This window comes from Rattus norvegicus, chromosome 2 (genome assembly GCF_036323735.1).
Source record: "Rattus norvegicus strain BN/NHsdMcwi chromosome 2, GRCr8, whole genome shotgun sequence".
NCBI lineage: Eukaryota > Metazoa > Chordata > Mammalia > Rodentia > Muridae > Rattus > Rattus norvegicus.
In genome coordinates, this window is record NC_086020.1 from 145,645,721 (window position 1) to 145,672,691 (window position 26,971).

The following is a 26,971-nucleotide window of genomic DNA, read 5'->3' on the forward strand; positions in this document are numbered from 1 at the left end:
CAGATGTTCTCCTCTGGCCTCCATACACATGTGTGCAAACAAGTGAGCATGTGCAGGCACACATGCACGCGTGCGCACACGCGCACACACACACACATCGAAGAATATTTAAAAATATGAAGAGATTGATTTAAACGGAAAGTGACACAACTCATCTTTCTTTAGTTGGGGACGAAGGACAGAAAGCCAGAAAGAACAAACAGGAAGTTTTTCCAACCCCGGAAAACGTGTTCACGAAACTCCAGCTCCTCTCCTACTTTGATCAGCATCAAGTAACATCTCAGGTATCCATTGAAGGCTGTTTGTCACACGTTTTGAATATTCCCACTTCCTTAAAAGCTCAAGCTTCTAGTCTTGATTTTTATAAATGACCCGTATAGACTTGGAAGCATATCAAGCTTCATCTCTGACTGTCAGGTTGTTTCCTTCAACACCTGTTTATGTAAGTATTTTTGCTTTATTATAACTAGCAGTACATAAAGGTAATTGCTAATGAACTTATTATATGGTATTCTGTCCCAACATCACCATTGTTAAAGGAGAAACCTTTTGATGATTTAATTAATATACTGTGAAACTGAGAAGAAATCCATTGTTATTCAGTTAACATATATCAGTGTCTGATGATTAACACTTTTGGGTGCTTTCCCTTTGGGCTCGCAAGTATATAGATTATATTGAAATTTTCAAATGATGTCCGTGAGAATGCTGGTTTGTATATGTTCAACTTCTGCAGAAATACTAATTTCTAAGTAGAACCACAGGAATTGGTACGTGTTCCTGTAAACATGGAGTCATATAGCCAACTGAAACCTCACCGGGACTCATGGTTGTGTGGTTCCCCTTGTTTTTGTTTGAGCAGATCTCCAACAATGTGCTGGAGCAAATCACGAGCTTTGCCTCTGGAACTTCCTATCACCTCCCTCTGGCTCACCATATCCAGCTCATCTTTGATCTCATGGAGCCGGCGCTGAACATCAACGGGCTGATCGACTTCGCGATCCAGGTGTCCACAGACAGTACTGTGCCGTTCGCACTGCTAAGAAAGCAAGCCAGCCAGACACTAGACATGTTTCTTGTTTCTTTATCATTTCCATTTGTTGATTTAAAGACCGGATGTCACTATATGGGTGCCTCCATCTGAAGTGAGCCCCCTTAGCCCCTGAGTACCTAAGGCTACAAGCTCGTGCCGGCCTACACTTACTTAAGAAGCATTTCTTTAGGTTTACTTTATGTGCATGGGAGTCTTGCCTGCACATGTGCACTGTGTGTGTGTCTGTGGGATTCAGAAGGGGGCATTGGCTCTCTCGGAAGAGGAGTTATGGATGCTTAATGAGATGTCACCTGGGTATTAGGTACGAAACATGGGTCCTCTGAAAGACCAGTTAGCACTATTTAACCACTGAGTCCTCTTTTAAGCCCCTTATTTTTTTTAACTTGCATAAATATGTAAAAAAAATGTAGTTTTATGGGGGACCATCTGAGGCCTCAAAACATGTATACATTATGTATATTCTTATAGCAAGTTGACATACCTGTGTCCTCAAACTTCTTGATGGTAGAAACTGTCAGAGTCCTTCCCCCTAATTTTACCAGTTACAGTGCATCCTGGTACCTGTAACCACCCTGCCATGTCACAGCACATGAGGGTGTCCTGTTCCTATTTAATTGAACCTAGTCCCCATTGATTATCTTTTCCTAATCACTTCTCTGCCCCAACTCTCTTTGGCCTTTTGGAACTTCTTGCCTTTGAACATGTGCCAGCTCCATTACATTAAAACTATCTTAAGCTCTTAGCATATTTTAAAGTGTTCGAGACATTTTGAGTGAATGGTTCTCCAGGTTGAGCTATAATGGGTGCTAGTAATATACCTTCCATTTAAAACTTGCAGGATTATTTTTAGTTGTTGGTTGTCTTGATTTTTGAATCCTTATTATTTTGTTTTGGGAATAATGAAGTAGTATATTCTCTGTAGTAGAATTAATCAGTGAAAAACATAAATGATTTCTAAAATACTCCTTATACTTTCATTTGTCCCACCGTAATTACACATTACACACACTTTAGTTCATTTATTCCCTGCGTTAATGAGTAGACATTAGGCTTCATTTTTTTTTTTCTATTGTATCATTGCTCCAAGGTTTATACATAGGAAAGTAGTTTTTATAGTTACTAATTGTGTTGCATTCAAGGGAAGAAAAACAAGGAAGTACAACAGTGAAAAAAAAAAGGAAAAAGAAAGAAAAAGAAGCAAAGAATGAAAAGAAAAAATAAAGAATGGGTTTTTTTTTTTTTTTAAAGACTAGTTCAGGGCTTTGGATTATCAGAAAGTTTTGTAGCTATTTCAGCACTGATTATATCCTGGTTGTGTACATGTGGGTGTCTAGGCAGACTATTTGTTTAAATTAGTAAAGGCTTAAAAGTAAGTGCCAGCAAAAGCTAGTGTGCTGCTTTCTGATGCCGTAGCATAGAGAGTATGTGCACCAGTGGTTCACTGACCGGTTTGGTTTTCCTGTTTGTCCCCCTCCCTCCCTTCACCCCCTCCTCTCCCCTCCCCTACCCCCACCACCCTCGCTTCTGCCACAGTTACTGAACGAACTGAGCGTGGTGGAAGCAGAGCTGCTCCTGAAGTCGTCCAGCCTGGCCGGAAGCTACACCACAGGACTGTGTGTCTGCATCGTGGCGGTTCTCAGGCGGTACCATAGTTGCCTGATTCTAAATCCGGATCAGACAGCCCAGGTGTTTGAAGGGTGGGTATATAAAGAGAGCTGTTATTGCTGGGGTTTTTTCTAATATTGCAAGGTAGAATTCACAGTTCCTTTAGGAGGAAAATCCTTCTGAGTCCTAAAAAGCATTTTTGTTTAGACCGTTGGCTTGAAGTTGTTTGGATACCATTCATCCGACATCTCAGATGTCTTAATAAATATTCAGTGAGAATGTACGTCTCTGGTGACAGTTAGCTAGGCTCTGGTCTATGAGTATAACAGAATATCATTAGGAATCATTTTATTCACTGTTTTTCCCCAGTTGTGTTTGGTTCTGTCCTAGGTCTCTGGGCTATCCAACCTCTGGTTCCTGGTCACCCAGGCAGTTCAGGTGTTGGCTTCTCATAGAGTGGGTCTTAAGCTGGACCCCTCGTTGGTTGCCCACTACCAAAAGTTCTGTGCCACCTTTACTCCAGCACATCTTACAGGCTGGACAAATTGTAGGTGGAAGATTTGTGACTGGATTGGTGTCTCAGTCCTGCCACTGGATGCCTTGCCTGGTTACAAAAGATGGCCGGTTCAGGCTCCATATCCTCTATTACTAGGAGTCTTTGCTGGGTTCTCCCTTGTAGATTCCAGGGAGTTTCCATGCTAGATTTCTACCTTGCCCCTTTATGCCCCCAGACCCCCATTACAGTTCTCTTTCTTGTTACTCTTTCCCAGTACTCCATCCTCAACACCTGGTCTCTCCTGTTCCCGGGCCCATCTACCTTCAGTCTACCTGTAAAATCTATTCTATCTCCCCTGCATAGGGAGATCCATGTGTCCCTTCTTGTTACTTAACCTCTCTGCGTCTGTGGATTGCAGCATGTCTTTTAATTTACACCTAATATCCACTTATAAGTGAGTGCAGATCTCAGTAGGACAAAACAGCAGCCGACAGAATAGGAAAAGAGTTTTCACCAACTCTATATCTGACAGAGGGCTAATATCCAACATATATAAAGAACTCAAGAAACTAAACATCAGCAAACCAAATAATCCAGTTTAAAAAGTGAGATGCAGATCTAAACAGAATTTTCAGCAGGGGAATCTCAAATGTTCAACATCCGTAGAAGGTAAATGCAAATCAGAATGACCCAGAGATCCCACCTTACACCTGTCAGAATCGCTACATAAAAAAACACAAGTGGTGGCTCATGCTGGTGAGCATGTGGAGCAAGGGGACACTCCTCCACTGCTGGTGGGAACGCAAACTTATACAGCTACTATGGAAATCACCATGGTGGTTTCTCAGAATCTACCTCAAGACCCAGCTATACCACTCCTGGACATATGCCCAAAAGATGCTCCATCCTACCACAAGGACACGTGCTCCACTATGTTCATTGTGGCTTTCTTTATAGTAGCCAGAAACTGGAAACAACCTAGATGTCTCTTAACCGAAGACTAGTAATAGGTAAGAAAATATGGAAAAATGTACTGTGTACATTTACACAGTAAAATGTTACTTAGCTGTTAGGGGAGAAATCATATTATAAAAATGGCAGGCAAATGGATGGAATAATAGCAGCAAAAACTAATCATCCTGAGTGAGGTAACACAGACCCAGAAAGACACACATAGCATGTTACCCTCCTTTAGAATCACCAGATGGCCCCATCCGGCGGCACTCCTTCAGACTACCTGGGATACTGCATAGTCGCTCCTTACTTTACTGGCATCCATCTCGGATGCTAAGAATGCCTATCCCTAATGGGCCTGAACACTGTAGACTACCATCTCTTGATTTCTCTAGTCTTCTGAATGGTGGAGAGTGGTCCACTTTCTCTGTTCAGGTTACTTCGCCTACTAGCCTTTGTGCAGTGATGCTGGTGAGATGGAGAATTATTACTAAACTCTTTTAAGAGTCTCAGCCCTTGGTGACACTATGGGTGACATTTTATGTGGAGTCCTGTGCCAGATGCAGGTGGCGGTAGAGTCAGACACATGTGTGAATGGACCACAGGTGTTGCCTTCTATGCCATACTCACAGCCCTGTTCTATAGACAGAGGAGTCCCTGGATTTGAATGGAGGAAAATGGCTGTGGTGTTGGTATTCTTGAAAGGAAGGCATTATTATAAAGGATGCCTCTAAAGAGAATGGATTTCCATCTTTTTTACATAAGAAAGCCAAGATAAATTTGCCTGCAGTTAGTATAAACAAGATGAATGGGATTCCAAACCACAGATTCGTCAAGTTCACCAGATTTCCTGGACTGAAGAATTGTTTCTTTCCAAGCTAGTGAACAATCTTTGCCAACTGAATTTGTGAAACTTTGTATTGACTTAAACTTCCCTGTCTACTCTTCCCCATTTTCCTGCAATCTTTGCCAACTGATTGAATTTGTGAAACTTTGTATTGACTTAAACTTCTCTGCCTAGCCTCTCCTTTTTGTCAGCCACAGCAGCTTAAGGGATGGAGTTTCAATTGTTAATCATAGTATGGAGAATTCATTTCATTACATATGTTTCTTTTAAGTGATGTTTCATTTTTAAACTTTTCTAGTATTTGGTAACAAAAATTGATATTTAATAACTGCATATTTTTTAAGAGCAATCAGGTTTATTTTTATGTCTGTTACATATTTCTAAGTACTAGGTAGACAGTAAAGAATTTATTACTTACTCACATACTCATATCCAGACATGGCTTTTTATTCCTATATTTCTGTTCTCAGGTTATGTGGTGTGGTGAAACATGTTGTCAACCCTTCAGAATGTTCTTCTCCTGAAAGATGTATCTTGGCCTACCTCTATGACCTCTATGTATCTTGCAGCCACCTCAGAAGTAAATTTGGAGACCTTTTTAGGTGAGCAGGAAAAAGTAAAAAAGTAAGACAAAGCAAAACAAACAACAACAAAACAACCAGACATGATCACACCTCCGTTTGTTAACGATCCCATTGCTATTTATATCCTGTGTACTAACATATGCCAATAAGTGTTTGATTTACTCGAGACTCATTTAGACAGATACTAAAATACTTAGTGACAATGAGTAAAGGTATGTGATAGCAAGATAATTTTAGTATGTAGATAGCAGTGATTTTAGGTGATAAGCTGTACACCACCCCTCAAAATGTCTCTTACTTAAGATTTCTCATTCTTTTAGAAGTTTTAAATAAACCATATTGAAGTCATGATAAAAATCTGGTATATGCTTATATTTTGGTTTAAAGTAGAATTTAAAATTTAAAAGTCTCGCAATGCTTTTGTTCATGTCTTCTTTGTTCCCATTTCACCTTTATAGAAGGCTTTTTGTGCTGCTTTGACTTCTGCGTGCTTTCTGCATTGCAAAGTTGCAAATCTTCCTCTTTTCTAGTGATTTGTTAAGGTCTTAATTTTATACCACCTCCCAACCTGGTTTTTTAAAAATTGATTTCTATTTTCTTTTTTAAGGTTGCTTTAGTCTTTAGCAGATCATTTCCTCTCGCATGGACGAGTTTTTAATGGAAGGCTAGCATTTCTCTAAATATCATTTAACCAACAGGAATTAAAAGCGGTTATTTGCACGGCCTGTTTTACTCATGAGGTACAGTGTGCTAAATCCTGATGCTCATGGCATGACTCAGGAGTACCTGTGCTGATTAGGAGACAGTGCTATTAAATATGAAGTTGCTTGTTATTAAGACTCTAGATGGCAACCATTCTCCTGCCAGGAACTTTACTCCTGTCAATTAGTTGTGTTGCTTGAGGAACATTTTTTTAAACAATCCCAAAAGTTTTTAATGTAATAAACTTTGCACTTTTATCTTCTCATAACTCTGACTCAGAGTTCATGCTGAGTTAATTTTTGCAGAAGTTAGGGCCTCCTGTTAGTGCGCATTGCTGTTCGTGTAACTATGGCTACAGTTTCTTGAGTGAAAACATTCTGTATTTTGCCTTTGCTTTCGCCTCACTTGGAACATTCTTGCAGAGAGAGCTCTTTGCAAGCTTGCTTCTTCCTTTGTGTCTCTACTCTCTTAATTGTCGGTTAAAAGTCCCCAGTTCCTTTCATCTGTTGCTTAGTATTGGGTGTGCCGGATATTAAGTGCCTGTTGGGGAATTTCAGAAGGAAATAATGTGGCAGTGAGGATCCAGAAGACGAGTCAGTAATGGTTTTTTCTGCTCCTCGTTTCTCTGTGTTCAGTTTGCTTAGAAACGCTGTGAGCTCTGACTTCCATGTATGGGTCACATTTGACCTCTCTTCAATACCCTAGTCATTGCCGTCACAGCCAGCTCTTGCTTGGACCAACCTGCAGAGTCCTTCTCATTGGCTTCACTGCCTTTACCAGATTCTCTGTAGCATATTCTCAGCACATCTGCTGAAGTGACTCAAACAAGGATGCCTGAGAGGTATCTATGGTTATCATCTATGCAATATAAAACTCACAGCTCTGTTCTCGCCTTTGAGATCTTTTGGCTTCCATCTTTCTTGTGTTCATTTCCTTAAGTATATTCTCTTCTGTCCCTAGACACTTCCCTCTGGTCCTCACACCTGGAACTGTCTTCTTGCTGCTTATGGTTCTCTTCCCCAGTGTGGTGCCTATGCCTTGTTACACAGCATCTGCGGCCCTGCTCGCCGACAACCTTGTGTTCAAGGGCAATGCATTCTCAGTCAGTCCTTCTGCAAACCCTCAGTGTTGGCTGGTCTACATACATTATACATTTACTTATGGTTTGGCTCCTGTCTAGGATGCAAATCTCCTGAGCGCTTATACTATTCTCTCTATTTTGTCCCAAAATTTTGAAAATAGGATAACACTTAGCAGGCAATATTGCATTTTACACAAAAATATTTGCCTGTACTACGGTTACACTGTTGCACTAGTGTTTGCCAAAGATGAGTTGTATTAATGAATAAAACTGAGGAAATGTTAACATTTGGTTTAAATTAGTCCTTTGTAAAATATTTGAATGAGTCTCCGGAAACTTTTCGAGGGAATGAAATAACAGTAAAAATGCTTCATTTTCTTCTCTTGCTGCATTTTGAATTTTCAGTTTAGGTTTCTCAAAGATAGTTTTTTTTTGCAACAGCGCTGGTTTTAATTATTCCTGCAGTTTAGTACCAGGTGGGCTAAGTGAGTTCATTAGGTGCACAGGATTTATTTTTACGTGATTGTCAGTGGACTAAGGTGCTCTTACCACCAGAACGGTAGACATCACAGATACGGAGTACACAGTCTTCAAGAACAAACAGAAAAGGAATGCAGCTCTCTGGAAATAGTGGGAGTCAGAGGTCTGTTTGGAGGTTAGGAAACACATTTACAAAGAAGCTACATGTGCAGGGAGATTTCCGTTAGTACAATAGAAATAAAAAGTTGTAACAGTCTTTTCTAAAACACTGTAAAGTTGTGTAGGGAGGAAATTTGGGGCAAGCATAGCAGTAACCGTATCTCCTGCTGCTTGAGCTTGTGTGCCACAAAAGTGTGCTATTTTTTTTTAATTGTCATTATCCAGGGAGGTAGAGTGAGTTTCCTTAGCCACAAATGATTGTTCCTGATTGTTCCTGATCATTTTTGACATATGCCGAAGCTGGGATCTAAAATAAGTTTTCTGACCTCAAGGCATGTGTTGATTTCATTAGTGTATCAGGTTTTCCTGAGACACACAGTTACAGAGGGAACATGCCTGAGTTTTTGGCTCAGCTCCCCATGTGTAGGCAGCAGGGAGTGGGAAGAATGACAGAATACTCTCACTGGCAGCCAGCTTCTTATCAAAACAGAGAAGCTCCTCCTGAGAAGCACGATGAAGAAGATAAGGAGTCCAGAAAGGAAAGGTGCCGAGACTCGGAGTTTGGAGAAGTTAGGATGTCAGCCACAGAGGCTCCTCAGAGAAGTCTGAGTTTGAAAGCAGGGTGGAATAGATCTCAGAACTTTAGAAGGAAACGAGGAAAAGCCTCTGTGGTTTAGTAGATCTGTGTGTGTGTCACCCTAGAAACAGAACCTTCGTCTGTCAGCCAGGATTTGGGCCCAAAAGATTGTGCTACATGGTAGAGCTCTTGAGTAGGAAACGGTGCTGCTGCAGATTTACCATGCACAGCAGGAGTTCCTGTGCAGTCACACCATGCTTGCCTCTTCTGCAGAGAAGCCCTGGAAACTACATTCCAGTTCTCTCCTATTTCCAGCGTTCCCTGTCTGTTCAGATGTTGCCCACTGAAAATACTCAGTTCTTAAAACATTGCTTGTTTCACAGGAAGACTTGAAAGAAAGGGTCCTGCCTGCCCCCCCCCCCCCCCCCCCCCCCCAGCTAGGCGGGAACTTACAGCCCTTGCCATTTTCAAGTGCTGGGTTTATAGGTGAATGATGCCCAACTCTTACACTTTTTTCCTGTTGCTGAGAAACATACTTTTTTTTTTTAAAGGCATGTTGTAACAGTTTCTTCGCACTACAGAATGTATTATCTGCATTCTCCTTGGACAACGCAAGGCGCCCTGATGCCAGTTTTACCTCCCCTTGGCACAGTGGCTATTACTAGGCATACTACACCCAAAGGAATAGGGCTTATGGTTTACAGTTAGAATTAGAACACTGAGTTTTTCCTCGTGTGCAATTGTCTCCATTTTTTTTCTTGATTGGCTCACTTTTTATTTTTAGGTTATAACATTTCACTCTCAAGAGAGAAACAGCCGTTAGAAAATGCATTGTTGTTGTTTTTTGTTTGTTTGTTTGTTTGTTTCCATCTGTGAATTCAAAAACTCTTCATGAAGCGATTGCTGTGTATCAGATATCATGCTGCTCACAAAGGTTTGGATGATAATAGTGGCAGGATGCAGGCAGTCTAGGAAAGTCTTCGAGTAGTTGCCACTTAACATGTCTGTAGGTGAAGTGATTTTCTTGGTGGTTTTGTTCTTTTTCCCTTTTATAACTGTTTTTTTCTAACCTTAGTAGTGCCTGTTCAAAAGTAAAGCAGACCATATATAATAACGTAATGCCTGCAAACTCCAACTTACGCTGGGACCCGGACTTCATGATGGATTTTATTGAGAATCCCTCAGCAAGAAGCATCAATTATTCCATGCTGGGCAAGGTCCTCAATGACAATGCTGCCAATCGGTACAGCTTTGTGTGCAACACCCTCATGAATGTGTGCATGGGACACCAGGATGCCGGCCGGTGAGCTGCTCTACCCTGAATCGTCAGTGCTCAAGACGCGCCCCTTTGGGGTTTCTTTAGTAATTTCTAATTCTACAGCACTATGTCCTAATTAAATACTTAGCCCGAGAAATCATGGCCTTGGGGTTCTTGGTTTGGCTGTGGATTTTCTTTTCTTTCTTTTTTTTTAATTATTGGTAATCCATTTTGAAAATCGTATACAGTTTTAAAGACAACACTGTATTTTGATAATAAACTGTACTTGGGCCTAGTATGGTTACTACATAACCATTACATAATGTCTTTAACTATTTATCCTCGTGGTAGTCAGATCGTGACTGACTCCAGGATCTTGCACATGGAACATCCCCAGCCTTTTGTCCTTAACTTTTGATTCATATGAAATGTAAAATCATATACAGGGTTTATTCATAGAATCAGAAGTGTGCTAATTCACTTCCTGTAATTATATGTTGCTGTGTATAGCTGTACCTTGTATTTATACAAAGAGATATTTATTATATTCTAAATCTGAGCGATGATTAATGATAATGAAATATGTATTCAATGAGGAAGCCCTGTGTAATCAGTCCTCATTTGTACCAATTCACTTTCTGTTATCTTCTTTTATTTTTCTAGGATAAATGACATAGCCAATTTCTCCTCCGAGCTAACTGCTTGCTGCACAGTTCTGAGTTCGGAGTGGCTGGGGGTTCTGAAGGCTCTTTGTTGTTCCTCAAATCATGTGTGGGGGTTTAATGACGTCCTCTGCACTGTGGATGTAAGTTTTCTCAATTTCTCAATAATTAATTCATTAGTTTAATCTTTTACTGCTTAATTAAACTGAAACACAGCAGCATATTTTTCTATTTCCAAAAGTGATGACATTACCATGAATTAAATAAACTTAAAAAAAAAAATAGAAGTAGAAGTAGCAGAAGAAATTCCAGTGTGTTCCTTGTTGCCTGGTTTCTAGCAGCTAAGATTTTTAGATGTGAATGGTATCAACAGCTTCATTCCTTCCGCTGTAGATCCCTCAGCACAGTACATAAGACATTTCATACATGAAGAGAAGCAGCAAATATTTAAGTCTAAGTATGCAGATTTTGTTGTTTTGGGTAACAAAGTCCACCTGTAGCCTTGGGATAGTCAATATTCTCAGACTGTGCCAGTAGAGTGATGGAATGATTGCCCGGATCATGTACCATGACTTCCTGGTGCTCCGTGTTGCACCCATGATTTATATGATGTATGCCTTACACATCTCTGTGGATACTCTATCCATTTATGCCTATATCATTTCTTGGGGTTATCTTCGTCAGAGATATGTTACTGAAGAAACTTGGCCTTTGTAAAGCTGAGGGCTTATTCCTGTCTGTGCCGCTTCAGTGCGGAGTGGACAGGCCTGCCTCCTTATTGCAAAATATGTTAGTAATGGGCTGCTTTTCCACAGCAACAAAGACCTAAGTTATTCTTCTCTGAAATCTGTATTTGTGGCCTGCTGAACCAATCACTAGGAAGCTTGCTACTGTAGCAGTTGTGTTCTCTTTGTATTTTCTTCCAATATTTTGTGAGATCTGGAGTGTTGAGATTTCACCTTAGCTGAATTAATTTCTCTCCCCTTCCCTCCTCTCACCTTTCCTTTTTAAATTTAGCAGCTGATTGAAAACTTTCAGAGTTCTTTTAAAATGAATTCTCTCGCATTAAAATAATGCATTAGTCGTGTCAGGAAAGAAGGCTCAAGTGTTAGTTAGAGGGTCATGTTTTCCTCCCAGGGGAGGCTTCCCCTTCTGCTTCCTGCCTTTCCCATAAATGGCTGTATTCCGTTGGCAAGCATCGATTATGATACCCCTTATAGTAGCCTCTCAATTTTGCTCTTCGTTGCTATGTTTTCTCAGTTGCAGGCACATGCAACTGACAGGTTAAAGGCCAACGTCTCCCTAGAGCGTTAGGATATGAGTAAACTTGCTTTGCCTTATTATAGCTGTAGGCCTAAGAAGATAATCGCAGGTCACTTCCCTCTGAAGGTTCATATGGAGATTTGAGATCTTATGGGTACTGCTGGCATTCTCTTACATAGTGGTCTTTGGTACTGCATCCAAGGATGCTGGGCATTAAAACCTGTCCATGTTTTTCTTAAAGGTGAGTGACCTTTCATTCCATGACTCATTAGCCACTTTCATTGCTATCCTGATTGCACGACAGTGTTTCTCCCTGGAAGATGTCGTGCAACACGTCGCACTTCCCTCTCTCCTGGCAGCAGGTAAGATGGTCCTGAGCTGTGTTTGTTATTGTTTGCTGGTTGGTAGTCACGTGTGACCGCCGAAGCACAGGGAAAGGGCCATTTTTGAGGATGTGTGTGTTGTGGATGCCATGGTACCCGAAAGAGATGGTCAAGTGGCGGTAGCTGTTTTACGCAGAGTAGCAATGGAACTTTGTGACAGGAAACTGCCATTGCTTTGTATGAGGTTTAAGGCAGCATGAGGGCTCCCCAGAGAGATATAACTAATGACCTTACTAAACAGAAGGGCTATTTAATGTATTTCAGAAAGTTTTGTATTAGCAAGCAAAGCCTGTGGGGTGGAACCTGTGAGGAAGCTTGTTTTTAAAACCTCCTCCTCCTCTTTGCAGCTTGTGGAGATGCGGATGCAGAGCCCGGGGCGAGGATGACTTGCCGCCTCCTGCTTCACCTCTTCCGAGCCCCCCAGGCCTGCTTTTTCCCTCAGGCCACAGGTGAGCTGACTCCAGGAGAATGCTCTGCTCTGCCATGGGGTTTATTTGACTCCTTCAGTTCTACTGTGACCCAGTGAGCTGTCCAGTTTGTAATTTCCTCCCCAATTTTCATGGGCTTCATCTGCAGATGATGGAGGGGTGAGATCATGCCACTGAGAGGGCTGTCAACACCTTTCATGATGTAATGTGAGGATATATTGGGAAATAAAAATGAGGAATTAATAAACAATAAAAATGCCTGGGCTCTTAGGAAATACCGTGCTGGTGGGTAGTCTCATCGTCTTGCATACCCTGTGTTGATTCTGGGCCATGCCATCTCCACTTAAGCAGATGACAACTCATTTATTTATTTTTTTCCTGAGGCAATGCAGGGTATTAGTGAAGTCTTGTGCTAAATCATTTCCATATAGAGATGGATAGTGTGGGAATCCTACTAATCTTTGCACCCCATCTCTTTGAGGAACAGAAACGTTGTTTTAATAATAATTAAAGAGAAAAGGTTAAGTAAGACTACTACTGGCAGCGTTTCTTAGTGATCCTGTGGAGCACCAGTTAATGCAAACTAATGTCAACTAACAGCCCACAAACTACCAACCAATGAAAGAAAGGTCTTACTGACTGTGAATGATTGCAGACGATGGTTAATGACAGTGAAGAGGCCACTGAAGGTTTGTTGTTGTTTTCTTAGGCAAACCTTTCCCCGGAATAAGATCATCTTGTGATAGACACCTCTTAGCTGCAGCCCACAACAGCATAGAAGTAGGAGCTGTGTTTGCTGTCTTAAAGGCAATTATGATGCTTGGTAAGACTATCTTGGCCTTCAGCTTCTTGGCTTATCACCAGCAGTGGAGGCAAAGTAATTTATATTCACTGTAAATTCTAAGTAATATTAATAGAGACATTGTTTTTGTTTGTTTGTTTGTTTGTTTGTCCTGAACAAAAATTGTTGATTTTCCCTAAGGGAGGTAATGGTGACCCTGGAGAACTATAATATGAGTATGTTATGTTTGGTTTTAATCCTGTGCCACTTCATTCTGACGTGAATCAGAGCCATAGACCCACAGGACTGTTTGGCCTTCATTTACTGACAGAAATTGCACTTCATATTTCTAATAAAAGCTTTATGTTTCAGCCAGATCTTAATCCAGGTGCACAACCTCAGAAAGACTGTGTTTTAATGTCGCGTTTCTCCTTCTGTTCTGAACACGTTCGTCTTCTCTACTCTGCGGGTTTTATGAAGCAGGTGGGGCTGCAGTGACGCTTGCATGGTGGTGACCAGCAGGAGGGCCCAGGCCTCTCCTCTAATTCATGGTGCCCAGGGTTCCCTCTACACTCCTATTTGTACGTATTTAACAAGAGTTAAGGGTACCACCTTCCGTTCATGGGCAGTGCAATTTTTATGTAAATCATAAAGGATTTGAATGATTAGGAGAACCCCAGTATTGCCTACTTTTAACTTTGGGTACCTCATTTTGGCCTTAACCAAACAATCATTGCCACTTCGTGTTATAGTTTATGATTTAAACAGCATTACTGAATGGATGGATTTTCGCTCAAGTGAGCCTTAGAAGACATAAATGAGAATATAGCCTTACCTTTCTTGACAAATGTTACTTGTGGAAGGCAAAGAATATTAGCAGAGCATTCATAAAAGTCTATTAAAAATCTGATTAAAAGAACATCCATCACAAAGAATATACAAGACTTTCCAGTTTTTTCCAATACAATGTTATTGATATCCAACACAGTCCAGGGCAAGCCCCGTGCCCAGGAATGATTGGCCAACACAAAGTTTACTCTGCTTTTTAAAAATTAATTAGTTAATTAATTAATTATTTTGTGTTACTGGTTTTGTTTGTTTAGATTTTCTTTTTTTTTGTTTTTTTGTTTTGTTTGTTTCTTGAGAGAAAGTGAGCTCAAGATAGTTGGGTAGTTAGGAAAATAGGAGAGAGATCTAGGAAAGGAGGAAGAATGAACTTAGGGCTTTATATTATACAGACAATACTAACTGCTGATTTCAGCCAAGGTAAGGAGAACTGGCCTACTTTACTGATTAATAATCACTGGGGTCACGAAGACAGGCAATTTCTCTTCGGCTGTCTCCAAGTCTCATCAGAGAAAATAAGAAATATGTTTTCAATAAACTTATGTCGGAAGAATGAAAGCCCAGTAACATATTTCAGTGGTATCCACGAGATGAATCTCATCTAGACAGTGACAGTGGCCCCTTGTTTGTAGAACTGGCCTAATCCCAAGTAAAGTTTCCAGTCTTTTTGGATATTCAAATAATGTGGGAGGTTCTCAGTCTGAGAAATTATAACCAGCACAGCTATATGCCAGTAAAGTTTTAGGCAGATTCATATAGATTCACATAGAATATTACACTTGGGTTTTTTGTTTGTTTGTTTGTTTGTTTTGGCTATACAATTGCAGAAGGTTCTAGCATAGTCACACAGACATCAGTCCTGATATCCAAAGTAAATGGAGACGTACATTAAATAAATACAGTAAATGCAAATACAGTAAATGCTCTTATACTGTAAAGTTCATGGTGGGTGTGTGATAATACATTGGTCAGCTGGGGTGCCTTGCTTCTTTCTACCTCTGTTGGTTTTCTGCTTTGTCCATGGGCAGCAGTGGTGCTAATGGTGCTGGGATAGAACCTCTGTTCTCAGGCATGATAGACAAGTACTGTGCCCCTGAGTAACAGCCTCAGCCCCTCTGCCTCTAAGGTTTTTGAAAGTAGACATTAATTAGGAGGACATTTAGGTTACTCTTCCTCCCAAGAACAGAGTTTTGTCTTTTCATTTGTTTTCAATAGATTCAAAACCTTTCAGGGATCGATCGACCTTGCATTTTAAATTATTGTTTGTCGTTTGCTTTGGTTGGTTTTGCTGACTTGGTTTGCTTGTGTTCTTGCATTGACCTGGGCTTGCTTCTACTCCACAAGGCCCCCCCTAATGTCAGTTGCTGGTTTCAGTGAATCATCCTGTCAAAGCTTGTTTTGATTTCTGTAGGTAAGCAGGCAATCGTTTGAAGTCTCTGCTGCTGTCTGGCAATTTCACTACCAAATTCTCTCTCATGTATTTTCTTTTTCTTTCATGGCTAGAGATTTTTATTTCATCCAAGGATACCCTGTTGAGTGTTTTGGGGGGAAAAATACCTTCCTTAGCTTCATCTCACTCAGTGTGTTAGCGATTGGTCAGGTAAAGTCTAAGCTGCTTCTGGAGAGATATGGTGGAAAGTGCAGGCTTTGCACAGAGAGCTCTGCTCTCCAGAGCCTCCTTAGTATGCCTTGCCCCTTTCCATCCCCAGAGAATTAAATCTCTCTTGTCAAGAAGTTGATAGTAAGGTGGGCTAAGGCAAAATTTTTCTCTTGACCTATGGATAGAAAATAAGTCATTATAGGAGAAGAAATGGAAAAGGGATTCCCAGAAAGGTGAATAATATATGTTCTTCCTGGTCTATACTCCCAGATAAACTTGAGTAGTCATGTCTGAAGTTTTTGGTGAAATCAATGTGTTTTGGTTATTAACTGTCATTCATAACAGTTCTTTCAAGGCTAGCAGAAGAATATTAAATTCTGTAAACCAAAAGAAGGAATGAGTCTTGACTTTGACTTCTCTCCATGTCCAATAGTTTTGTTTCCTTTCATGTATTTCTTGATTCACTCTTTCTGTTGCCATACAACTGGCTATGCAAAATAATACCATCTATACCTCCTGAGTCCCCAAAATCTAGCCTCTTTGCTTATTACATATCTGGGGCAGTATTTTGAACATCTGTGGTTTTGCTTTTGTGATTCTGTTACTTAGGAGATGCCAAGATTGGCAGTAACAATGTCAACACCTTAAAGAATGAAGACTTCAGCATGAGGGGCTTACGCCGTGATGGGAGCGCTGAGGATGCCTGGGCCACCTCACAGAATTCGAAGCCCTATGGGAAAAGCATTTCCATAGAAACTGCCAACCTGAGAGAATATGCCAGATACGTACTGAGGACTATCTGCCAACAGGTACTTATGGATTTCAAATGGCTTCTGCTTGGAATATGTACCTGTTCTTTGGGGGGCGGGGGACAACTGCCCACTACTTTTATTATTATTATTATTATTATTGTTGTTGTTGTTGTTGTTGTTGTTGTTGTTGTTGTTGTAGTTAAGTGGTCCTTTTTTCCCCAAAGAGTTCAAATTTGTTAAAGAGCTGCAATCATGAAGACGTCTAGTATATCCTTTATACTAATGCATTCACTAATTCTGGACAGTCTGTGTTTATTCTTGACAGTTTTGGAAAGTATCCAGTACTGTTTATTCCACCCCGTTTGGGGCTCTGCTTTACTTTTGAATACTCCATTAAGTTTTCATTCCTGTCATAACCAAAGTTTAGTTAATAAAAAAAAATCATAATTTAAACTTCAGTACAATAATCTTTTTCTCATCTATAGGGGACTTTCTAATTTATTCTGGTGCTGTTAGAGTTGCATTAGGTTCTGGAGATTATCTTCAGAAAATCAGAGGGCCGAGTTTAGAGGTGAAACTGTATTAGTCCAGGTAACCACTATTGATTGCACAGAGTGCCCGTTTGCCCAACTGGCGATGCTGCCTTTGAGGAAGGCATCTCTAGATTCAGGATCCACTAGGCTGTTGGTTTGCTTTGTTTTCAGTGAACCAGTAATCTCCGGGAAGATGCTCTGAGATGATGCAAAGGCTCTGATCCTCCTAACACACCCCATTCCTCATAAATACATTGCAAGTCTTGTCTAAAGCCAGTCTTTACTGTACTGGCTGCAGAATGTGGTATTTTCTTTTGAGATCCTCCTGTTTCTCTTACTGGATCAGTTTTCGTTCTACAAAGACCTTACCCTTCTTATGTAATTGTTCATATGTAGTTAGTTAGCTAGTTATGTGGATTATATCGTCCATGGTTTCTTTAATGCCCAGCTTGTTTGAGGCTGACATATTAGGAATCCCTCATTCTACCTTTTGTTATGATTGGAATATTTCTATCCTTTTAGAGAACTGTTGCCTTACTTTACCTGTCTCCCATATGCCTTGCCTCATAACTATAATCAGGCATTCTGAGGAGCCCCGTTTCGGCCTGTTAAGAGACTGGTACTCAGAAAGCAGAGCCCAAGGGCTGAGGGTTAGGTCAGTGGTAACGTGCTTGCTGTGTGAGCATAAAACCTAGAATTGAGACCCTACAGTCCATGTATGTACTGGTGGGGCCATGGCAGCCAACCAGTAATCCCAGCACTCAGGAAATGGAGATACAGGATCCTAGGGTAACCAGGCTAGGGAGAGGAGCTGAGTAGGTAAGCTGTGAGTTCATTGAAGGGATGCTTTCTTGGTATATAAGGTGGACAACGAACTGAGAAGATACCTGACATCAACCTCTGGCCTCTACACACATTCACACATGGGCATTATTCATCATGTTTAGTGTATATACACACACACACACACACACACACACACACACACACACACAAAGGCATGTATGCATACACATATGCACAAAAAAGGAAAATAAGGTCTGGTTTATATATCCCCACTCTCCCAGCAGACAGAACTGTGTGAGTGAGTGTGTGTGTGTGTGTGTGTGTGTGTGTGTGTGTGTGTGTGATCATGAATTCATATTGATACTTCTAGTTCTAATCTAACCCTTTAAAGTTATAGTTTACATTCTCCCACTTCATAGTAGTAATTACATTCTTAAAAGATAACAGCTTTGTCCCTCATACAGCACCTAACATGGCTTCAGAGTTGTCATGCATATACCACTAGGAAAAGGGGCTCTGAGAGCTAAGGATTGGTTTGCAGTTTGATTCCTCTGAAGAGTTTAAGATAATACACTCAACAAGGAAAGGGAAAAATAAAGGAAAATATTTTTTACAGTTGTCTCACTTAGGGTGAACATGTTCCTTCTTCAAAATTAGAATCACTTTTATTCGCTTTGTTTTCTTTTGTTTGTACTTGTTTTTGTTTTGGGGGGGGGGTTGTTTTGTTTTGTTGGTCCCATCTAATGGTTGTATCATAGCATACATTCGAAAGCTCACACAAAAGTGCCCCTGTCCTCACTGCCTTCTTCCTGTCTGGCCCCGCTCAGGCTCAGCTTCAGTAGTGTTTGATTATCTTTCCATGATTTCAAAGGCCTTTTTTAAAAAAAAAATTTGGTATGTTACATATTTTTGTAGCTTGTATTAAATGCATGATCACTCAGATTTGCTCTGACTGTGGTAAGTTTAACTAGCTCCACCGTTGTTGATGGCCAAGTGTGTATCAGTCCCCACCTGTGATACCTCGATGGTATCACTGGACTGTGTGTGGCTCTCAAGATGCCTGGAACCAGATGGAGCTGGTTAGGCTCTAAGAGGCTCTGCTCCAAACCCTGTGGGAGGCTTCACGCCTACTCTACAGGGCCAGTATCCAAAAGAAACAACAACAACAACAAAAAAAAACCCAAAAAACAAAAAAACCATTAATCAGTTTGTCGGTAATAATTATGTGACACCTAGAAAAGCAGCACGCTGTGTCTTGGTGCCTTTATCCGATTGTGATTTAGTGCAGCTAGTACGGAGCGGGAATTATGTAACTTCAATAAATGACCTGAGCTGAGTGACTGACACAGCTGTAAAGGAAACTTCACTTGAAACAGATTTGGGTTCAGGTTGAGCTATGGTACCGACTGTTTCTTAATGCCACTTAATAAAAGAAAAGATGGTAAAGGATGATGTTAGGGTCAAGAGAAGTAGTCTTCTAAATATGTACATACTTTACCCGTTTAGCAGGACATATCACATAAAGATTATGAAAATCGTGCATAGCATAAAAATGTTGTCCCTAAATATTAAGAGCAAACAAATAAACAAAAACCTGGTTACAAAATAGTACCTTAGAGGAAGCCCTTATTTTAAAACAAATCCCAAATTTTAACTCTCTGTCCCACAGATTTAAGTGTTTTTTCCTTTAATCCAATTCCTCCCCTTCTTGTATTTTTTTAAGATGTCAGGTGTTACGATTTTGTTTTGAATTCTTTTTTTCATTAGCTGGCGATGTGGCTTATTAGGTAGAGTGCATTCTGAGCATGCAGGGAGCTCTGGTAGGCAGGAAGATATGGCATTAATTTAGGCCTGTCATCCCAGCACTGGACAGAGCAGAAGGATCAGGAGTTTGCTGTTGGCTACATAGTGACTTGGGGAGAGTCCTGCAATACCTGAGACCTTGTGTCAAAGCAGACAAAGAAAAATAGAACAGCAACAAATGCTCAACATATCTACATGCAAACTTTCCTCCACCCATCTTTCCATTAACTTCATATCATTACTAGCCTCATATCATTTTATTCTGAGAAACGAGAGCACGATCAGTAGTCAGGTAGAATCAGCGTGTGCCTGTCTAACCGCCAGTTTGTTTTTAGGAATGGGTAGGAGAACATTGCTTAAAAGAACCGGAGCGACTGTGTACAGACAAAGAACTGATATTGGACCCTGTACTTTCAAACATGCAAGCACAGAAATTATTGCAGCTTATCTGTTACCCTCACGGCATTAAAGAGTGTACAGAGGGGGACAACCTGCAAAGACAGCACATTAAGCGCATTCTTCAGGTAAGTGGTCCATTCCAAAGACACTGGTCAGGCCAGCCCTCACAATGTGGTTCTAGAAAGAACTACTTTGTTGCTGTTGTTGTTTCTGACGTTGAATTTAATTCTGACTTTTGTTTCCTTTTGTAATTCTCTCTATGGTGACATCCACCACCGGCTAGTCGGTAGATACAGTCAGTAGCAAACAGCATATATTTAAGTCAGTGGTGTATTTACTTGAGACATAATATTCACGATAGCTCAATTTTCAATGTGTTATTTAAGAAATAACATCGTTTTGGAATGAGATTGGCTAATGGGTAAATGGGTTCCTAGAGAAGTTGTACTTCTCTGGTTTCTACTTCCTAGCTGGTTGGGGGGAATGTGTTTTGATATTTGAATCTACTCTGTTGTGTATGTTTATTTATATCAGACATGAGATTGGAAGCCCTCAAAGCATATGGCTTTCCTCACTGAGTATAAGTACTACTGTAAGTCTATGTTAGCATACGTTCAGTATTCTTAATTTTATAGCTCTCTGAATTTTCTCCAGAATCTTGAGCAGTGGACGTTGAGACAGTCCTGGCTAGAGCTTCAGCTCATGATCAAACAGTGCTTGAAGGACCCTGTGAGTATACATTGAAAGCATACATGTGAATTGAATAAAAAAAAAAAAAAAAGCAAAACGTCATTGGTGTTTGAGAATCAAGGAGTGCACACACAAGTTAGCTTTCTTTTCCCTGACACTAGAGCTCTGGTTCCGTGGCCGAAATGAATAACTTACTGGACAATATTGCAAAGGCAACAATAGAAGTGTTCCAGCAATCTGCAGACCTGAACAATAACGCCTCCAGTTCAGGCATGAGCCTCTTCAACCCAAACACTATTGGGAGTGTTGATCCAAGTAGCACAAGACAGAATGGAATAAAGACATTCTTAAGGTATTTATAGTTTTGTTGGACTACCACGGATACGTCATATGTCACAGTAACCCTGATTAGCATAATGAATTTTTATTAAGCTTCAGGAAATGTAAGAGAGATAAAAACTTAACAATGACAGTTCCTGTTATTCAGCCACTTAGGAGGGAAAAGTGGGATGAGTGATGTCTTGGCATGCTGGGTATTTTGTTGTATATCCAGATACCTCAGTGCCACACATGCACTTACGTCTTTGTGTCATTCATTAAGTGTGAAACACTGTCTCTGTGTCTTTAAGGACAGTTTTATATAAATACAGTAATTTATATCCATGGTAGAATTTGCTATGCTTATGAAATCATAAAGTAATCATTTTCATCATCAAAGACAGATCGGTTTGCATGGCATCATTTTGGTAAATAGTGAGTTTTAGAATTTAAAATCACGTATTCATTACCTTGAACACAGTACCGTTGCATATCATCACCATGACTGCAAAGTATATCGTTCATAGGGTGGTTGGTGGAAATGCTTTCCCAGAACAGCACCTCATATTCCTCAACAGGTGTGGGTATAAAGTATAAGCAAATGCCTGGTCTTTGGCAAAAGAAGAAAGTACAGATGTAAAATGAGAGTTCTAGAAGTCTGCGTCTCACCAGCCAGTGGTTTACTGTCGGGTTTCTGCATTGGCTGTGAGAGCAGAGACAGCTGCTTTCTCAGGTGTAACGCCTGTTTCTGATTTTAGTTCCTCTGAACGCAGGGGTGTGTGGCTGGTGGCCCCCCTCATCGCCAGGCTACCAACGTCTGTGCAGGGAAGAGTGTTGAAAGCTGCTGGGGAAGAGCTGGAGAAGGGACAACACCTGGGCTCTTCTTCAAAGAAGGAAAGAGATAGGCAGAAGCAGAAAAGGTATGCTGGCACATGCCTTTCCTCAAGGCTGGCATCTGCAGGACCTGGAGGAAGCCTAGAAGCCTACACCAAAGTCACACCGCAGCCACCACAGGGGTTGGGCTTGTAGTAAATGGGAAACCCTGTTTAACAAGGATCTGTGTAGGGCACCAGGTCTCATGCCTGCCTGTGTGTTCACATCACTGTAAAGCTATTGAAACACACACAGGCTTGTTGTTAATTCGGACCTACTAGACCTTGAAATAATTGCTGATTTTCCAAATTTAGGAACCTTGTTGTAGACTCTGGATTGAAACTTGTCATGGCAACATGTCATGTTTTGTTTATTTCATGCCCAAGAAAAGGTTTCAAATAACTACTTTTGAAAATAGATCATCTTACTGAGGATAAATACTCATACTATAAATTTAATGTCCAAGAAGTTTTAAAGGGAAAAGTCATAATTTCTTCCTTCTGTAAATTTATAGGTAGAGTTAACAATACTACCACAACTGACCGTCCTTTATTGGCTACCTGTGCAGCTCCTGATTCGGACGTTCTGGCCTGGACCTATTCTTTAGGAAAATTTTCTTTTTACTGTATCAATCAGTTAGCCCATTGTTCTAATGGAAGGTATCTTGTAAACATGAAAATTGTAAATGGAATTTTGCCCCCTTTCCAGTGGAGGCCATGTGCTGTGTCAGAGTCTGGCAAGACACATTTCCAGCAAGCACATTGCTTTTTGGAGGCCTCAGACCTTGTTGTGTTTCCCCCTAACTATACCAAGACTCTGCTGTTGGTCTTTGAGAAAGATTCAGCAAAGAACCACAGGCCTCCAAAATAGTCCAGGTACACAGAGAGATCCATTTCCTTCTTTTTTTCTTTGTTTACAGTTTAGATTTTATTCCCCTCCTGGCCCACCCTCCAACTGTTCCACATCCCATAGCTCCTCCCTACCCCACCTATTTCCACAAGGATGACTCTACTCCACCCTATCCCCTTTTCACCAGACCTCTAAACTCCCTGGGGCCTCTAGTCTCTGGAGGGTTAAGTCAGACCTGACAGTCCTCTGCTGTATGTGTATTAGGAGTCTCATATCAGCTAGTGTATGCTGCCTGGTTGGTGATCCAGTGTCTGAGAGATCTTGGAGGTCCAGGTTAAATTGAGAATGCTGGTCCTCCTACAGGGCTGCCCTCCTCCTCAGCTTCTTCCTCTTCTTAAAGAAGAGTTTTCTCTGAGGAATTTCTTCTGTAATTTTTTTTTGTTCTTTGTTTTATTTTTCTCTGTATACATTTATATTCTTTGTCCTATATATTTAAAATTTCCCTAGTAACACAAAGCAAGTTTGTCACATACACTTTAGGATTCTGTTGCTTTGGGAACACCTTTCAGAGCAGTAGAGTATCGTCATTCACAAGCCTTACCAGTGGTTTTTAGTCTTGTAAGTCAGGAAGGTGTGACCTTCCAAGTGTTCTCTGGTGCCTTACCACCCTGTCCTTTATGGAGTAGAGAATAAACAGGAGGAATGAGTGAGTCTACTGGAAAGACCAGCTGTTGCAACAGGAGCAAGCCATCCTTTCTAACTAGATCTGTTAATACTTCCTTTGTAGTATGTCTCTTTTGAGTCAGCAACCTTTCCTCTCCTTGGTCCTTACCTGCCTTAAGGGGCAAGATGAGCAACGGGAAGGCCTCCTAACATCTCTGCAGAATCAAGTTAATCAGGTAAAGTAGGAATATTAAGCTAGGCCAGTATCTTTCTGATGATATTGAGTATTTTTCTTTTATGATTTCATGATAATGTTTCTGTCTATGAAAGTAAGTTGTTGCATACTGCTTAGCGGCTAGATGACTGATCTCTGTTGTGCCGTCTGCAAGTATGGAATCAAGGAGAGCGGTTTGATTAGTTTTGTGAGAGGGATTATCCTGACACAAAGCCAGGTGAACCCCCGCCTGGTGGCTTTGAATGAGAGTTGAGGACATGAACAAGGGCACCAGGCGTACTTGGTTCTCTTTGTCCTCACACCCACCACATGGGACAGGTCTTTTCTATGTCCAACTTCCAGAGTGAGCCATTTAAATATATAGCACTCGTGTTTCTCATACCTAGACTACAGATGGACTAATTGAGCCACTCCTGACTGGGCGTTTGCTGTCTCTTCCAGTGGGTTTCGCCTCCCTTTCATTCTAGCCTCCCTGGGCTGGGCCAGCATTCTGGTTTAGGTGCCTGAGCACTTCTTTTGTTGTCTGGAAGGATCTCCTGTCAGTTGTTAGGCAGACCTGCCCCCCCCCCCCCGCACCCCCGCCCTTTTTGCAGGTCTCTGTTCCCCTTGCCTCTGAAGTAAATCTTCCATCATTCTCTGTCCCTCTGTCCTTGCTGTAGTCATATCTATCTGGCTTTTTTCTGTGTGTGTGTGTGTGTGTGTGTGTGTGTGTGTGTGTGTGTGTGTGTGTGTGTGCGCGCGCGTGCGCGCTGTTATTGAACCTAGGACCTTGTGCAGGCTAAATAAGCTCTCAGCCACTTAGTGTTGTCATGTATTATTTCTTATTATTTTGAGGTAAAAATCTTGCCCAGTGACATCCATTACTCTCAGTGAACCCCAAGTCTTCAGATTTGCATATGAAGCTCTTTACCTGCATCTCCCCAGCCTTTTGTTTTTTGTTTGTTTTTGTTTTTATCATTCAAGGAGATTCTGTTGTTGTTGCTAACTACATGAGTTTAGAGCATGGCAAGGGGTTTATGTTGAGTTTTATGTGTCCACTCTTCATATCTGGTTCTGGGGTACGGCCTACTTGCTTGACTCTCTTTAGTAAACACTTCCCAGTGCTAGTCTTGAGGAAGTGAAGAAGCAGCCTACTTTATAAATTTGAATGATCTTGGTCTAAGTGGCTGCATTTTTCAAGATAGTCTATATTCTCTTTTTCAGGAAAGATTATCAACTGATAATAGCAAGTAACAATTCCAATAAGATGTCAAGAAAGCAATACGTAGCATGTCCTTAGAAGTATAGAATAGGTCTGGTGTAAAATGGAATTCTGTCTTTTCAATGTTCATCTTCATAATAACAAATTAACAATATTTAATTTTATGCCCCTTTAAAGGATTTTCCAAAAAGTATGCATGAACACATGCATAGGACTCTCTTCTCCCAGCTGCCCAGGAAATAAATTATAAAATAGCTAGGATTTTATCTGTCTGGAAGAAGAGAAAGATAAAAATAAATAAAAACTTTGACTTTGTTAATTTGTTAAAGCTAAGACGTTTTAGCTGTCGCTATAAAGCTTAATTGTACACATGTAAAAATCATCATGGCAAAGAACAAAGGGATTTCTCTTGTTTTCCATTTCCTCTTCCCAATCTTAGATTTTAAGTAACTGGAGGGAAGAAAGATACCAGGATGACACAAAAGCCCGCCAGATGATGCATGAGGCCCTGCAGCTTCGCCTGAATCTGGTAAAGACCTTGGGGAGCATTTCTGTCACACCTCTGTCTGTGTGAAAGTGATAACCACCAGCTTTCAACCTCTTCTGTGGGCAGTATCTGCATGACAGAGTGAAGCCTTCCTCTTTCTGACTCTGTCTCTACTTCCTCTTCTCTCAAACCTTCTGTTTCCTCAGCTGCCGTCCTTCCTGTCTGGGTTGAGTTCTAGACAGTAGTGCTTTAAGCACCTATTTGTGTTTCCCACTGAGGCTCCATCTGGTAGACCTCTCCTCCTCGTTGTGCAGTGCTCAGGGGAGGTCCGACAAACCTTTACTTTAATACCGCTGTGGGCTTTCACTGTGTTGTATTTTACAACCATAAAGATCCGTCAACTCTAATTTTTCACAGAGTGACATTCTGTTAAATTGATCAGAAAAGGAGAAATCTCACAAGGATATTTTATAGAAATCTGAAAGTTCTCACATTTTGTATTCCCTTACATTTTCTCTTGATAAACCCTCAATCTACCCAGGGCAGTGGCTTATCTGACTTTTGGCAATCTGACCTCCTCACAGGAGCTGGCAGACCTGTTACAATACTTTCTCCTCATTATTCCTTCCGTATTAAAGATCATTTCCAGGGATATTATAGTGGCAGAGTTATTATTGCATAATAATAATCAAATATCATACAATTGAGGCTATTCCGGTTTAATTTAACCACAGTTATGTCTAAAACTAAGTACCATGAGAGATTGATAAGAAAAAGCTAATTTTGTGGAGACCCACATTCAGGTATTACTCTTTCTGTTACGTTTGAAGGACTATACTCTGTGGAAAGAACCATAAACAGCGACAGTTACAGGATAATCCAGAGTGTGGCTAGCAAGAACCAGTTCTTCACATCTCTTGTTTTAACAAATCAACGTTTGGGCACAAATAGTAATAGGAATAGTGTTTTCTCCTAGAGACACAAATTCTTTCTTGTATTTTGTATGCTAGGTAGGAGGAATGTTTGACACGGTACAGCGGAGCACGCAGGGGACCACCGACTGGGCCCTCCTACTCCTCCAGATAATTACTTCGGGAACTGTTGACATGCACACTAACAAGTATGTTGTTGTGGGTTTTTTTTATTTATCATTTTATACTTTTTTTGCTGGGTGCATGCATGGTATAAGCTCTGATACACTGACAGTAATTCTGCCACTTATTGATTTAGCCGTCATTAAAAATTTAGCCCTTTCAGTAGAAATGCTTAGATAATTATGTATGTCCTGGTTTTGCTTTTAAGAATAAAATGGGTTTTTTCTTTCCTCTCAGTGAATTATTCACAACGGTTCTTGACATGCTGGGTGTTTTAATCAATGGGACGCTGGCTTCTGACCTATCAACTGCTTCCCCCGGGGGATCAGAAGAGAACAAACGTGCATACATGAATTTAGTAAAGAAACTGAAAGTAAGCTTGTGATCAGCCTCTATTCTGAAATCAAGTTGTTTGTGGATTATTGTCTGAATTCCTGCTCATTAATTTACATGCATAGTTGATTCAACAGATTGTGGTTATCTTACATGGGCTGTCAGTCCTTCGAAATTACAATATCTGAAGGACTT

The 26,971-nt window shown here is 40.8% G+C and overlaps 2 protein-coding genes across 14 annotated transcripts in view; one reads left to right on the plus strand and one right to left on the minus strand.

The window, feature by feature from the left end:
* The window catches only part of Med12l (mediator complex subunit 12L), a 323,000-nt gene that overhangs the window by 242,403 nt on the left and 53,626 nt on the right, over positions 1-26,971 (plus strand). For 8 of the 11 annotated variants that reach the window (XM_039103686.1, XM_039103693.1, XM_039103694.1 and 5 more), the window contains 18 exons: positions 166-284; positions 863-1,006; positions 2,588-2,751; positions 5,427-5,558; positions 9,615-9,842; positions 10,461-10,602; positions 11,964-12,084; positions 12,453-12,554; positions 13,243-13,356; positions 16,370-16,569; positions 19,970-20,158; positions 20,688-20,762; positions 20,885-21,075; positions 21,800-21,961; positions 23,551-23,662; positions 25,302-25,391; positions 26,360-26,469; positions 26,681-26,816. In XM_039103686.1, coding sequence (XP_038959614.1) covers positions 166-284; positions 863-1,006; positions 2,588-2,751; positions 5,427-5,558; positions 9,615-9,842; positions 10,461-10,602; positions 11,964-12,084; positions 12,453-12,554; positions 13,243-13,356; positions 16,370-16,569; positions 19,970-20,158; positions 20,688-20,762; positions 20,885-21,075; positions 21,800-21,961; positions 23,551-23,662; positions 25,302-25,391; positions 26,360-26,469; positions 26,681-26,816 — 2,531 coding nt within the window. Of the gene's footprint in view, positions 1-165; positions 285-862; positions 1,007-2,587; positions 2,752-5,426; positions 5,559-9,614; positions 9,843-10,460; positions 10,603-11,963; positions 12,085-12,452; positions 12,555-13,242; positions 13,357-16,369; positions 16,570-19,969; positions 20,159-20,687; positions 20,763-20,884; positions 21,076-21,799; positions 21,962-23,550; positions 23,663-25,301; positions 25,392-26,359; positions 26,470-26,680; positions 26,817-26,971 lie in introns of those variants that run through there. The other 3 variants (XM_039103689.1, XM_039103688.1, XR_005500979.2) reach the window with 3 other exon arrangements.
* The window catches only part of P2ry12 (purinergic receptor P2Y12), a 41,708-nt gene that overhangs the window by 14,234 nt on the left and 503 nt on the right, over positions 1-26,971 (minus strand). The window lies entirely within an intron of this gene.